At 39.2% G+C, this 14,974-nt stretch overlaps 1 protein-coding gene and 1 pseudogene across 1 annotated transcript in view; both read left to right on the top strand.

The window, feature by feature from the left end:
* Positions 1-8,680: 8,680 nt before the first annotated feature.
* Positions 8,681-9,828, top strand: LOC150039107 (26S proteasome regulatory subunit 4 pseudogene; annotated as a pseudogene).
* A 1,402-nt stretch (positions 9,829-11,230) lies between these two features.
* The window catches only part of LOC150039106 (phosphatidylinositol 3,4,5-trisphosphate 3-phosphatase TPTE2-like), a 30,081-nt gene continuing 26,337 nt past the window's right edge, over positions 11,231-14,974 (top strand). The window contains exons 1-2 of the mRNA XM_090328007.1: positions 11,231-11,289; positions 12,560-12,624. Of these exons, the coding sequence (XP_090184133.1) occupies positions 12,574-12,624 (51 nt within the window). The 5' untranslated portion in view covers positions 11,231-11,289; positions 12,560-12,573. The remainder of the gene's footprint in view (positions 11,290-12,559; positions 12,625-14,974) is intronic.

The raw sequence follows: 14,974 nt of genomic DNA, 5'->3' as shown, positions 1-14,974 counted from the left end.
AAGTGGTAGAGTACCAGAATTGATAGAGAAACCTAAGGAAGAGCAACCAATCCCTAAGATGAAGCCCTAGTAGTTCCAGCACAAAAATATCCCAAAAAGAAGTTCACCTCCTTAGCAAAGACAAGTACAGGTTGAAGTGAAAGGATGGAAAAAGGTATTCCCGGAATGGAGCTGAAAAGGAAGAAAATGAAAATATATTTCTATGTAACAAAGAAAACTTGAAAATAATACAAGATGAAAGTGACTTCATGTGGCTAAAGGTACTGCAATGATTAGCAACAAAAAGGCAGCTAAGCCTCAATGCACCCAATTTCACACAACAGACACCGCTGCACATAAATGAGGAGATGGATCCCAACCATGTTCGATCCTCTCCATAGAATCCACAACCGATTCAACCGATGACATATAGCCAATGGAAGCACATATCTGCCTAATATTCCACTCAACAGTCACAGAATAAGTATCATCCCAGCACTCCCCAAGCTTTCTCCAAAGGAAATATTTACAGCACAAAGGCAGAATTGTTCTTTTCTTCTCTATTACAATGTAATTATACAAATGGTTTTCTTTGTAGAGTATAAAGGAAGTCTTAATAGATACACATAAGAAATGATTGGGGGAGCTCTGTTTAGTCTTTTGAAGAAATGCCATACTGCTTTCCGTAGTGGTTGAACGAATTTGAACTCCCACCAACAGTGGAGTAATGATCCCTCCTGTCCACATCCTCTCCAGCATCTGTTGTTATTAGATTTCTCAATCACGGCCATTCTAACTGGAGTGAGGTGGAACCTTAGAGTTGTTTTGATTTGCATTTCTTTTAAGGCCAGAGATGTCGTGCATTTCTTCATGTGTCCATAGGCCATTCATATTTCTTCTTCAGAGAACACTCTTAAGTCTTTGGTTCGTCTGTTTACTAGATGGTTGTTTCTTTGTAGATTAGTTTTGAAATGATTAATTTCTTTGAGCTGTTGATACATTTTAGATATGAGGCCTTTGTCTGTTGCATGGTTAGTGAAGATCTTCTCCCACTCTGTAGGTTGTCTAGTTAATTTTCTAGCTATGTCCTTTGCCATACAGAAGCTCTGCAGTTTAACGCAGTCCTACTTATCTAGACATAGAGCTCCCCTATGATCCAGCAATTCCACTACTTCGCATCTACCCAATCGTCCAGAAACAAGGACATACTAAAGTCACTAGCACAACGATGTTCATTGCAGCACTAGTTACCATAGCAAAGAATGGAACCAATCCAGATGCCCCTCAGTTGATGAGTGGATCAACAAGATGTGGTATTTATACACAATGGAATTCTATGCTGCTGTCAGGAAGAACAACATCGCCCCATTTGGAAGGAAATGGAAACACTTAGGAAAAAATCATATTAAGTGAAGTAAGTCAGACTCAAAGGAACATAGGCTCTATGGTGTCCCTCATTTGTCATAATCAGTAGAAACCTTGAGCTCCCCTAGCAGAGATATACAATAGAACAAAACCTAGATACATAAGCCCATGTTGTATGACACTAAATGAAAGGACCTCCAGGATATAGAAACAAAAGCCATATAATGAGTGATTGTTGTCCTTAATGTACTGTTATCTCTCATCTCTTTTGCTGTCCCTTGGTTATCTCATATTGTTACAGCATTTCACCTTGTTATCTGATATATTGTATATACGTATATTTGGTTATTTGAAAACAGATAGGGAAGGGGGGAAAACAAGATAATGTTCCGGGGGGAGGGGAGGGAAATGGGGACCAAGACATGAGAAAGGGTATCAATGTATGTGAAGTGATGCACCTTCAATCTGGTGAATATAATGTAACCCTTCCATTAATTACAAAAAATATATGGGAAAAAAGAAATGATTGTATTACTGCATGCTATCATCCCATGATAGAATTCCAGTAGAAATAGACAGCTAGATAAACTACAGAATATATTGAAATACATAGAAGTAGAACAAAACATTTTTGAACGGTTGGTTGATGGTTATTGGAGAAATATGGGGGGATATGTAATCAAGTCTAGAAGATACCTGACAATGTGCTTTGTTTTCATCCTGTAGCGATATCTTGTCTGATACCACAACAAAACCTGATGAACTTAACAACAATGAAGGGTATGTTCTGAACATATATGCACCACTCACCTAGGTATACTTATAGATATTAACATGAATGTAGGTACAGACACACATGAAAGTATAGTCAAAGAAAGGAAAGTGATTTAGATTAGAGAACTTTCTTGGAAGTATTGATGACAATACAGGATTTTTGATATTTTTCTAAGATGCATTGGATGTAATATCTGCAGCTACCTTTCTAAAACCTTAGCTGTCTTAAGAATAAATATCAAGAATTCTTCTTATTCCTAATCTATTGTAGTGGCCAAGCCAATTCAGCGTTTTGATGGAAGCCCCAGCAGGGTAAGAAACTACTCTGCAGGTGCTCCATTATCTCCAGCTAGAGGATACAACACCAGCATTGATCCTCCTCCTCCTACACCACCACCTCCTCCTCCTCCTCCTTTTCCTCCTCCTCCTCCTCCTCCTCCTCCTCCTCTTCCTCCTTCTTCTTCCTCTTTCTCTCTCTCTTTCCCTCTCACCCTCCCTCCCTTCCTCTCTCCCTCCCTCCCCCCTCTCTCTCTCCCTCCTCCCTCCCTTCCTCCCTCCGCCCTCTCTCTCTCCTTCCCTCCCTCCCTCCCCCCCCTCTCTCTCTCAGAATGAGAAAAGACTAGTCCTTAGGGAAGTTTTAATTTGAAATATGTTTTCCTATAAGGGCCCACCTCCAAGGTGTATCAAGCCTTAAACAAAATCCTGCCCAACTGCGTGTCAGATGTCTATATCAAGAGATGATGATGAAGACAGGAGAATCTTTTTGGGCCTGTGTTTATCCCGATGTATCTCATTTCATTGCTCTGGGAATTGGGTTGGCCAATATATAATGACTTGACTAGGTTTCCAGTTGTTCATGGAGAACTGACAGCTGGGGACAGGCCCCTCATATTGTATGTGCTTTATTTAGTGGATGAAAAGTCTTTTACCATCAAGTCAGGGTTAGAATTTTATGTGAGAGGTAAATATTACACTAAAGATTCAAAACTTGGTGTATGGTATAGGTATGTTTGTTTCCTCATATATTCTGGATGTGAAGGTGAAAAACTCATGAAGCATAAATGTAAATATTTTAGTTGTTTATTAAAAGCATTTCATTATAAAACTGGTGTAGAATATCCCTTTAAATTGATATTATACAGGACTTTGGTTTTGGTTAATCTTGTACAATGCAAGTACTTTTGTTTGGAGTTGCACCAAAGTTTCGGTTCCTAAGACCAACAGATTACTCTTTTCCTAAAAAGGTAAAAAAGCCATATGAAGAGAGACAAAATGTGACTGATTTTATTTTTATTCACATTTTACAGCAACCACATGCAGAAAATTGCAAATAAAATTCTACTGTCTCTATCATTCAGGTGGGTAAGACTGTAGAAATACAAGCAATGAAGTATGTATATAAAATATAACATCAATATTTGAAGTGAAAAGAATCTAAGAAAGTCCAAACTGAGCAACAAGAGTTTCTACTGTTAAGATGTTGAAAAATAACCCATGTGTGCCTTCATACTATAATCCAATTGATCTTGGAAAATTGTCTTAAGCTGGTCTTATAACTCAGAAAAAAATGGCATTTAAGCAAGTCAATGTAATGACATATGGCTATGTGTTTTTCTACTCATGAAAGTAAGTAAATATAAGTTGGGTGCTGGTAGCTCACATCTCTAATCCTTGCTGAAAGCTGAGGATTACCACAGGAAGCCAGCTTGGACAGGAAAGTTCTTGAGATTCTTATCTCAAATAAATGACCCAGAAAAAGCCAGAAGTGGCATTTTGGCTCAAGTGAGTTTGCTAGTCTTGAGCAAAACAGCTCAGGGACAGCACCTAGAGTACAAGCCTCAGGAATGGAAAAGGAAGAAGGAAAGACAGAAATACTGGAAGAATGAGAGTAGGGGTGTGAGGGAGAGGGAGAGGGAGATTGCGAGGGGGAGGGTGTGGGAGAGGGAGAGGGAGTGCAAGGGAGGAAGGAGGGAAGCAAGGAAGGAAGGAAAGTAGGAAAGAGGGAAAAGTTATGGAGTGAGGAAAGAAGGAAAGCAAAAATAAAGGAAAGAATAACAACGAAGTGTTAAACTTTTGGAAGTATAGGTTGTATTCTAATAACTCCCTTATTTATGTGATTCCTCCATTCTGGAAACACGTTCCTTAGGCTTCCACTCTACATATGAGAATAATTTTATACTGTGCCTTAGAGTACATAAAAATTAATAGTATTTTCATTTGAGTTTCAGTTTTAAAGACTTTGAAATCTTCTCAATTCATCGTCATAACGACATAAACGATACAATCAACCAATGGGTAGTTCGTTTAAAATATGTGACAGAAAGGCTTCAAAGCACTTAGAGTTCAATTCCATAAATATGTATGGAATTGAATTCATTTTCATGTGTCCATAGCTGTGCAAGGAGTACCCCCAAATAAATAATCATATACATGTTAAAATCCTCAATAAAAATCTTAGGATCCAAGTGGGCATTAGTTGTTTTAGGGCCTCATGCTTCCTGGACAGGCATTTTACTGACTGAACTAGACTTCTAGCCCTTCCTACTTTCTTATTTATGAGATAAGGTTTGGCCTTTTTCTCTGACTGGCCTGGACTTCAGTAGGAAGATTGAAGTTGCCTTACTGACCTGGCTGGGACAAGAGGCTCACATCATCACACCTAGCTTGTCTTGTTGAAGTGGGTTTGTGGAATTTCTTTGCTGGGGCTGGCCTTGACCTGGTATCCTCCTCAGTCTCATGAGTAGCTAATATCATAGCTATGAACCACCGCACACAGGCAGGTAGTTCTTCAAGCGCTTAGGTCAGTTATGCCTTCACTGAGCTTTAACTATTACAGTCTGACAAAGATTCAGATTGATGACTTTTTATGTGCTAAAAGAAACTGATAGATTCATCTTCAGAATTTATCAATATTTAAAGAGTTTATACTGACAGACTAGTCATTTCATTTCCATTTTTGTTCTAGCTTGCAGTTATTGTGTGGTTTCTACATACCCTCCAGTATACTGTTTAGGAGGGAATGTGGTTCACTATGCAGTGCTTCTATTGGATAAAAACTGAACATTGTTTTTAGATAGGAATGCACTAATTCTTCATACCATTGGCCACTATAATCTTAAATAATGTCTTTTTAGCATCTGACATATAGTTTTAGTAATTGTTGAAATGTGGTGCCAAACTCTCATTGTCTTTATTTATTTTAGGATTTTGGCAATACTACTGATTTTTGTCGATCTTGGTCTAATGGCAACAGATATTACAGTTACGACCAGCAAACTACATATTCCATTAGAGTATAGAACACTTTCCCTCGTGATTGCTATATTTTTCCTTTTGGATGTTGTTCTACAAGTATTTCTGAAAGGGTAAGTTTTATTCTCTCTGAAGTCTAAATCTGAAGAACCCTACTGAGACTGGCTACTCCACCAAGTAGCTCAAGCTCACTATTTCCCTTAACTGTGTGCTTGAAACTCCCATTTATCTCCTTGATTTACACAAAATAACATTTACTTGCCAGTCCTGGTGCTTGAACTCAGGGCCTGAGCGCTGTCCTTGGACATTTCTCAAGGCTAAAGAACTACCACTTGAGCCACAGCACCACTCCCAGTGTTTTTCTATATATGTGGTGCCAAGGAATTGCACCAGGTTATTGGTGCATGATAGCAAGCATTCTACTAGGACAAATGCCCAGCCAAATTTTTTTCAGGATACTAAATTAATTAGAAGATCAATCCAAACAAATGTGTGCCTCTTGAAAAGCATTTTGAAGCCAAGGCCCAAACCCAGATTTTCATTGAATAGCTTTAATTAGTTTTATATTGCTTGAGACACTCTCATGGAGTAGTTGAGAAAAGTCTTTGAACAGATAAAGCTTAAAGGGATTTACCAAAAGGGACCAGGTAATTAATATGTCAATGTGTATGTTAAGAAGGAGAAGTATGAGTGCCAGGAGTCTGTCTTAATGGTGGAATGCCTGCCAAGCATGCAGAAAGACCCAAGTTCAATTCCTCGGTTCCACATATAGAAAAAGCCAGATGTGGTGCTGTGGCACAAGTAGTAAAGCTCTAACCTTGAGAAAGTCCAAGGACAGTGTTCAGGCCCTGAGTTGAAGCACCAAGACTTGAGAAAAAAAAAGAAGAAGAATCTGGGCCCAGTGTCTCATGACTGTAATCCTAGCTACTCAGGAAACTGAGATCTGTGAATCACAGTTCCAAGCCAGCCCAGGTGCTAAAGTCTGTGAGATTCCTATCTCCAGTTAACTACTAGAAAACCCGAAGTGTTTCTCTGGCTCAAGTGTTGCATGGTATCTTTGAGCTAAATAGCTCAGGGACAGTACCCGGTCCCAGAGTTCTGCCCCATGACTGTTAAAAATTAGAAGGAGAAGTATATACTTGAGGTCTATAGATCAATACTTTGATTCTGACTGGAATTTCAAGTAACGTTTGATAGTATGTGAAATACTAGATACTGCACTCTAAATAGTCCCGAGTTCATTGAAAGGAAAAGTTTCAATGAAAGCATCTGCAGGTGATGTGGAGATTGCTTATCTCATTAGTGAGATGTAGCAAGAAAGAAATAGATTGCTTCCCTTTCCTTCTTGCTGGTTTTCTGAAAAGTAGGATGGGTGAGGCAAGCCTTGGGGATGGGCTGCTGGGCGAGTCAGGCACTGGGTTTCCTAGCCTCCCTTTCTCCAAGTCATTTCAGAAGGCAGTGTATGTTCTTTCCTGAGGACTTGTTCTCCTTCTTCTCTTGAGCAAAGCAGAGTTATTCACTGCCAGGTTAGTCTGATCCTGACAGACTGCCTCAGAGTGTGAAGATGCTTTTCCTGGAGGACTAGTGCTCACCTCTGCAGGAGTCAGTGGTGGAAAGGAGTCTGGTAGATGGATGTCAGTCTTTGTCCTTTTAAGGACACAGCAGTCCCTTGGGATTCCATTGTGGGTGCAAGGACAGATTATGAGTTCAGAAGCGCAGTTCATACCCATCTCATATGATACTCATATATTGATCTGGGGATAGTATGATGTACTGAAATTGTTGCTCAACAGAACTGTTGCATTTGTCTTCTTCCAACTCCACTGGAGAAGGCAGTGCATACCTCTTGTCCAATGGCTGGGGTAGATGGCTTATTCATTAAGCTTTGATTGTCATCACGTATGCAAGTATGTAATAATACAAATTTACTACTTGAATACCTTCCACCAGTATTATGTTTTCTCTTTCCCAAATCCAGTCCATCCATTTCATAGAATCTATTACAATAACAATTTTAATGAAGTTGAGTCAAGTACTTTTTGCTCTAAAGATTTTCCTCTATCCTCTTAAAGAAGATAACCATTTTTTTTTACTTTCTCTTACAGGAAAAAGCATTATTTTTCAGATTTCCTCAATATTACAGATGCTGCCATCACTATCATTATTTTATTTATGGACATCACATACATATTCTTTAATGCTACATTTTTTAAAGATATCCAAAGGTAGGAAGCCCATGACTTAACTGTCACACTTTTCTTTCATTTGTTCCTTAATTTGTACTTATTCTTGGCTTAAATTGTGTATATTGAACTGATTTCTGTTTAAGTTCTGAACCTGATACATTTTTTGAAAATAAAATATTAGGGAAGATGACATGGATTGAGTGGTAGAGGCCTACTTAGCAAGTGTAAGAACCTGATTTCAAGGGACTGTAACACAAAAATGGAAGAACAAATGAAGGGAAAATGATACATTTTCATACCCTTGAGATCTAAAAACAGACAGCATTTAAAGCCAGTTAAAGGTGTCTTCACTAAAGTACTTCCATTGGATATAGGAACTGGAACATCATTTTGAAATCCCCCCTTGATGATCTACTAATCTGCTTTTCCTAATATTGCAAGTGTATTGACTTGAACATGTATGAAGTTTCAGTGGCTCTAGTTATACTTCTCTAAAAAATAGCCAATGGAAACTAGGAAATCACGTATATGGCAACGCAGATAATGGATTTTTGCAATGGCAGTTTGGTAAAAGGAAGAATGTTAAGGCAAAGTTAAAGCAGTAAGGGATTACTAAGTAATATGTGTATGGGTGTGGCTGTCTATCTGTATCTGTGTCTGTGTCTGCCTCTGTCTCTATCTCTCTTTCCCTAAATGAGATAGAAAAATACCAATGTACATTGGAGGGCTAATGTTAGGAGGCTTTTAGCTATATTCATTAGATGTCAAAGAAATAGATTCTTTCTTACACAAATTTCTGAGAGGTCCAGTGTGATCCCCAAGTAAATATTGCTTTGGCTAGGGTTTGGATCTTGAAAATAACCTCAATCCATATGGTCCTTCAATGGGCAACCTCAACACCACTTGAGACCTTGGTAGCAAGACAACACTTGAGGTAGCAGCTACAGCAGCTGAATCAAGATGGATCGGAGTCAGAGTCGTGGTCATGGCCAGAGGTAGCAAGAAGGATGATAAGGACAAGAAAAGGAAATATGACGCACCTGTACCAACTAGAGTGGAGAAATAGAAGAAGAAAATGAAGTGACCAGATGCTGCCAGCAAACTGCTACTGGTGACACCTTAAACTCAGTGTCGCTTGAAATAACTGAAGTTAGAGATAATTAAAGATTATCTTCTCATGGAAGAAGAATTTCTTAGAAATCAGGAACAAATGAAGCTATTAGAAGCAAAGCAAGAGGAGGAAAGATGAAAGGTGGATGACCTCGGGGGGACCCTGATGTCGGTAGGCACCTTGGAAGAGGATCACTGATGACATTTGTGCCATGGTGTCCACATCTGTGGGCTCTGAGCACTGTGTCATCATCCTTTCCATCCTGGACAAGAACCTGCTGGAACCAGGCTGCTCAGTCCTGCTCAACCACAAAGTGCATGCGGTGATAGAAATGCTAATGGATGACACGGTCCCCCTGGTCACAGTGATGAAGGTGGAGAGGCTCCCCAGGAGACATATGCAGATATGGGTGGCTTAGACAACCAAATCCAGTATATTAAGGAATCTGAGGAATTGCCTCTCACTCATCCTGAATATTATGAAGAGATTGGTATAAAACACCCATCATTCTCTATAGGCCACCTGGCACAGGTAAAACTGTTGGCTAAAGCAGTAGGAAATGAAACATTGGCCACTTTCTTGAGAGAGGTGGGCTCACAACTTATTCAAAAGCACCTAGGCTACGGGCCCCTACTTGTATGGGAATTGTTTCGAGTTGCAGAAGAACACAAACCATCCATTGTGTTTATTGATTAAATTGATGTCATTGGCACCAGAATGTAAGATTTGGACTCTGGAGGTGAGAGAGAAGTTCAGAGAACCATGTTGGTGCTGTTAAGCCACTTGAATCATTTTGATTCAAGGGGGGATGTGAAAGTGATCATGGCCCCAAACCAGATAGAAACTTTGGATCCAGCACTGATCAGACCAGGCTTCATTGGCAGAAAGATTGAGTTCCCCCTGCCAGATGAGAAAAAAAAATAAGCTCACCTTCCACATTCATAAAAGCATGACTGTCCTGGCAGACAACGTAACTCTAGATGACTTGATCAGGGCAAAGATGATCTCTCTGGGGCCAACAATAAGGCAATCTGTACGGAAGCTGGGCTGATGGCCTTGAGGGAACACAGAATTAAAGTAACAAATGTAGACTTCAAAAAATCTAAAGAAAATCTTGTTAATTAAAAACAAGAAGGCACACCTGAGGGGCTCTATCTCTAGGAACCACAACTGCCTCAGGAAAGTGATGGGAGTTTTCCTAGCTCTCCACTGGGAAGCCATTAGTGCCTGCCCAGTGGAAACCATGGGTCAGATGATTTTACTAAAAATTCCCCTTTGTCTTAGGAAATGTGGCTTGTAGGTCTCACTTCTGGCAATCTCTGTTGTCTATGCTGTGCAGCACTCTGCTTCCCAATAAAGTGCGTTTTTCAGAAAGAAAGATAGAAAGGAAGAAATGAGGAAGGAAGGAAGGAAGGAAGGAAGGAAGGAAGGAAGGAAGGAAGGAAGGAAGGAAGGAAGGAAGGAAGGAGGAAAAGAAGAAAGAAAGAAAGAAAGAAAGAAAGAAAGAAAGAAAGAAAGAAAGAAAGAAAGAAAGAAAGAAAGAGAAAGAGAGAGAGAGAGAAAGAAAGAAAGAAAGAAAGAAAGAAAGAAAGAAAGAAAGAAAGAAGGAAGGAAAGAAAGAAAGAAAGAAAGAAAGAAAGAAAGAAAGAAAGAAAGAAAGAAAGAAAGAACACATCAGCCTCCACCCTGGACCACTGAATTGGAAACTCTGGGATCTGTGAACCATGGTTGAAGCAGTTCTGCCAAATGAGTCTTGTTGGACATGTCCACACCTTTGTGTTTCTGAATGGAGGAGAAACACCAGCCAGTATGGTTGGGAAGTATTGCAACCTGTTCCCTGCCTGATATGCATGTACTAGCTGTAGGGAGCCTCTGTTACTAAAAGGAATAACACCAATGTACAAACAATCAAAGTTCATTTGGGGGGAAGATGAAAACTAAAATAGTCTATAAATCTGAATGAACTCATTACTGTTTGTCCAGACAGTAATTTCTCAATCTTAGCATTACTGATATTTTGAGAAGATAGTTATTACTTGGGTAGGGAAGAGAAGACAAAAACATCCTATCATTCTTCCTAGATTCATATTTATTGTAGGGTGTTTAGCAGCAGTCCTAGATGTGATTAGCACCTGCATCCATTTGGTTGTGACCACCAAGTATGTCCATATGTTACCCAGTGTCCTCTGGGATGAGGGGTATAGCTGACTGTTAGAGCACTAGAGCAGAACGTGGAGGCCATGGGGGTGGTGCAGAGCAATGTAACATATGTACACAGATTTAAACGTATGTATTGATGAACTCTTCTCTTTCTGAACTAAAAGTATGTATCTATCAATTTTTAGAATGATTGTATTCTTTCGGCTTCTGAGGCTGATAACACTTACGAGGATCTTTCACCTTGCAACTCAGAAAAGACATCTAGAAAAATTAATCAGAAGACTGGTAAGTGGGCAGGACATGTTTGCTTCCCATCCTGGTAAAAGTTTTAGGTAGCAATATCAAATTCTTTGTGGTTGACTTCTGTTTTACAGCTTCATCATTTTTGTTCCTCCCAGGTGTCTGGCAATAAGAGACGATATGCCAAGGATGGATTTGACCTAGATTTAACTTACATCACTGGTTTGTGAAACTTAACTATTGATTGACTTCTCTTAATTATATTACTGTTTTTTGAAACTTGTCATGTGATTGACTTATGTTTAATCCACATTTTCCTTTGAAGTAAGAATATTCCCTTTGATTTTCCCAAACTACAATGTTTTTTATCTAAGGCACATTGGTTTGAGCTTTTTGTTTTTGATTTGTTACTACGTTGGCTTCTTTGGTGGTTCTGGGAAAAGAACTCAGTCTCTTGCTTGCTTGGGAGGCTCTCCTACTTCTGCCACACCACTAGCACTTTTTATGTAATTGTTATTTTCAAGGTAGGCTTTTGCTTTCTGTCCCAGCTTTTCTGAGCTACAGTTCTTCTACTTGTATACCATTGTACCAAGCCATTTATTGAGATGAAGTCTTTCCATGTTCCTCAGATCTTTGCCTCCTGAATAGCTGATTTCCAAGATTGAGCCAAAAATGCCTAGCTTTTTTGCTTTCTCTCTCTTCTTTTTTGTTTCTCTTCTTTCTTCCTTTCTCTGTCTCGCTTACCTTCTCTTCTTTCTTCTTTCCTTCCTTCCTTTCCATACTCTCAAAGTATTTTTCTCAATGATTTCATAGGCTACTGTGTTATGGTAATATATTGGTAGATTACATCTGGGCACAGGTAATCTCATTCATTTCAAACCAAGACTCCCTGGTGGTTAGACAGTAAATACGATGCAATTTCAAGTGGCTCCATTAAAATTTCACTTATTATTTATTCAGTTTTGTTAGCTATCTAAGCATCCAAGAGAAAGAGACCTTAATCTTCTAAAATCCCAGAGAACAAGTTCATTATCCATGAGGTCAGGTTTGCTAAGGGAAGAGGGCTTCAAACACTAAGTTCCTGTTGAGCCTAAGGATATTATGATATTGCATAACTTATGTATTTACTTTTGTATTGTATTGTCAGTCCTGGGGCTTGAACTCAGAACTTGATAACTGTCCTTGAGCTTCTTTTGCTCAAGGCTAGCACTTTACCAGTAGAGCCACACTGCCACTTCTGGTGTTTTCTCTTTATGTTGTCCTGAGGAATCCAACTCAGTGTTTTTGCATGCAAGTCAAACGCTCTGCCACAAAATCACCTCCCTAGACTTCTATTGCTTCATCTTAATGCATCATCTTGGTTATGTCACTATCATATCAACTCTTCTTGTACTCTGAGAAAAGAACCTGGATAGATGTACAAATAATTTTTGTTATTATTGTTGTTCCCATCTGTACTGACTTTCCTAATAGGGATTCTTTTGCTTTCCAGACCGTCTTGTCGCCATGTCATTTCCATCCTCTGGGATACATACATTCTATAGGAATCCAATGCAGGTAAGCATATTTGTGCAGCACAGAGTGAACTCTATAGACTCAAGAGCTTAGTGTTGACCCAGGCAAAGCAGTGTTCTACCATTTTATTCTTTCTGGTGAAAAATCATAAAAGCATGGTATCAACTTGCTTTTGTTTATGCGAAGCCCTGGAGGTCCTACTGATTCGTAAGAGCACCCATTTATTTATCTCAAGATAGAGTGGTTTGAACATTTGGATGGGGCTTAATGGAGTGGTTCCAATGATTAGGTACAGGACTGGCTACTTCACTGGGCTGATCTGGGCATCTCTGATCAGTTGCCGCTCCTCTGAGGACTGGCTAATCTGAATTGGCTTTTCTGATTGCCTCTCTGTTACTATGTCTCTTCTCCCAGGCAGCTAGATCTTGGGGACCATTGAGATGGCCTTAGGAACAGCAAGCAAATGAGTGTAATTACATTAAGTCTAAGTCTTCAAGTGAGTGTGAGTGGCCTTGAATTCATTAGCTAAGACCAAAATGAATTACAAAAGCAGTCTGGATTCAAGGATCAGAAAATAGGCTCCATCACAGGATGAGAGGAATTGTGTCCCCATATGTAGTCTTTTAGGGAGAAGAAAGCCATGTCTAAAAATATATATGTTCTTTCACATAGATTCCCTGATAATTAAATAAGGGAAATCCCACTTTTGGCTCTGTAAGTGACTAACTTAATTTTAAGCCCCTTGAAGCTCCTTACTAAGAAAGCACATAAAATTTGGGGTTAGGGATATATGTATGTATGTATTCACATACAGTGAATTCCTGTAGTAATTCCTACTGTTTTTCCTTAATGAAATATAATTGGAGATCTGTGTATGGGTTCATATATAACGTATTTACATTCAGTGGTCAATGACAGGAAATGCTCTGATGGGTGATCACTCAGTGTGTGAACATCAATGAATGTACTTGAAGTAAGTTCCTGGAATTCTCAGCAGCTTCATCCCATAAGAGTACTGTTGTGTAAGCTGGGCATCAGTTATCCAAACATAGCCTCAGGACTACAGGTCTCTTTCCCCACACAAGGCAAATAATAAATGCTCCACAACTCTTATGAGACAAGCGAGCAAGTCCTAGTAGGAGAGTGCTTTCCTAGTATGCATGAAGCCCTGGGTTCCATTCCTTGGGATCACATTCACAGAAAAAGCCAGAAGTGGTGCTGTAGCACAAGTGGTAGAGCCCTAGCCTTGAGAAAATCCAAGGAGAGTACCTGGCGCTGAATTCAAGCCCCAAGATTGGTAAAAAAAAAATAGTGTAAGAGAAAATGCAGAACCTCACTCATCATCAGAAAAATGCAGGTGGAAACCACAATGTGATAGCACTGCAACATTCCACAAGCATGAAAATTATTGAATAGTTAAGAGGTAACACATGCTAGTAAACTTGTGGAGAAAGATGGCCCATGGCAAGCTATTGATGATATCAATTAGCATAGACATTCAAGAAAACAGTGTGAAGATTCTCAAACAAATCACACTTCAATGATCTTGGGATCCAATCATACCTCGACTGGGTATTGATGCAACTTAAAGAGAACATTATGTGGCAGAGACATATGTACCCCTGGTTAAAAGCTCACTGCTCAGCAGTGAATAGCCAAGGGATGAAATCCACCTCTTAAGTTTCCATTCCAAGGTGAATGTTGTGGCACCTCTACATGATAGTGCATTGTTTACTCCTGCAAACAACTGTCTTTGTCAATAACACAAAAGGAGAAGTTATATGTTAATCAAATAAGCCAAATGGCAAGTATGGAATATGTGAAATAAAAAAAACATTGATCTCAATGAAGGTGAGCCTAGACTAGTGAATATCAGAAACTTGGGTGAGTCAGAAGGAGGAAGGTTTGGACAAAGGTTGATCAATGAGCAAGAGATTATAATGACATAAGAGGTAACTTTTCGCTGAGCTGTTACACAGTAGATTGATTACACACAACAGCATTGTGTTATATATTATTAAAGAAGAAAGGATTTTAAATTTTCACTATGATGTTATCTAATGCTTGACATAATAGTTGTATTAAACCTGATTTATGTACATGTATGTATGTGTTTTTGTATGTGTATACGCATATACATGTGTGTGTCTCAAAATCTCATGTGATACTTAGTAATCTGCATGACATTCATTCTTCCGTATGTATCAATAAAGAACAATACGGTACCACATACCTAGAAAAAAGCCGGAAGTGGTGCTGAGCCTGAAGTGGTAGAGCTCTAGCCTTGAGAAAGTCCTAGGACAGTGCTTAGGTCCTGAGCTCAATCCCAGGACTGGCAAAAAACAACAACAAAAAAAAAACAATTGGTGTTTAACTGAAAAACCATCATTAT

The sequence above is a fragment of the Megascapheus bottae genome, unplaced genomic scaffold (genome assembly GCF_031878675.1).
Source record: "Megascapheus bottae isolate mThoBot1 unplaced genomic scaffold, mThoBot2.hap1 HAP1_SCAFFOLD_76, whole genome shotgun sequence".
Taxonomy (NCBI): domain Eukaryota; kingdom Metazoa; phylum Chordata; class Mammalia; order Rodentia; family Geomyidae; genus Megascapheus; species Megascapheus bottae.
This window is presented reverse-complemented; position numbering and strand designations above follow the sequence as displayed.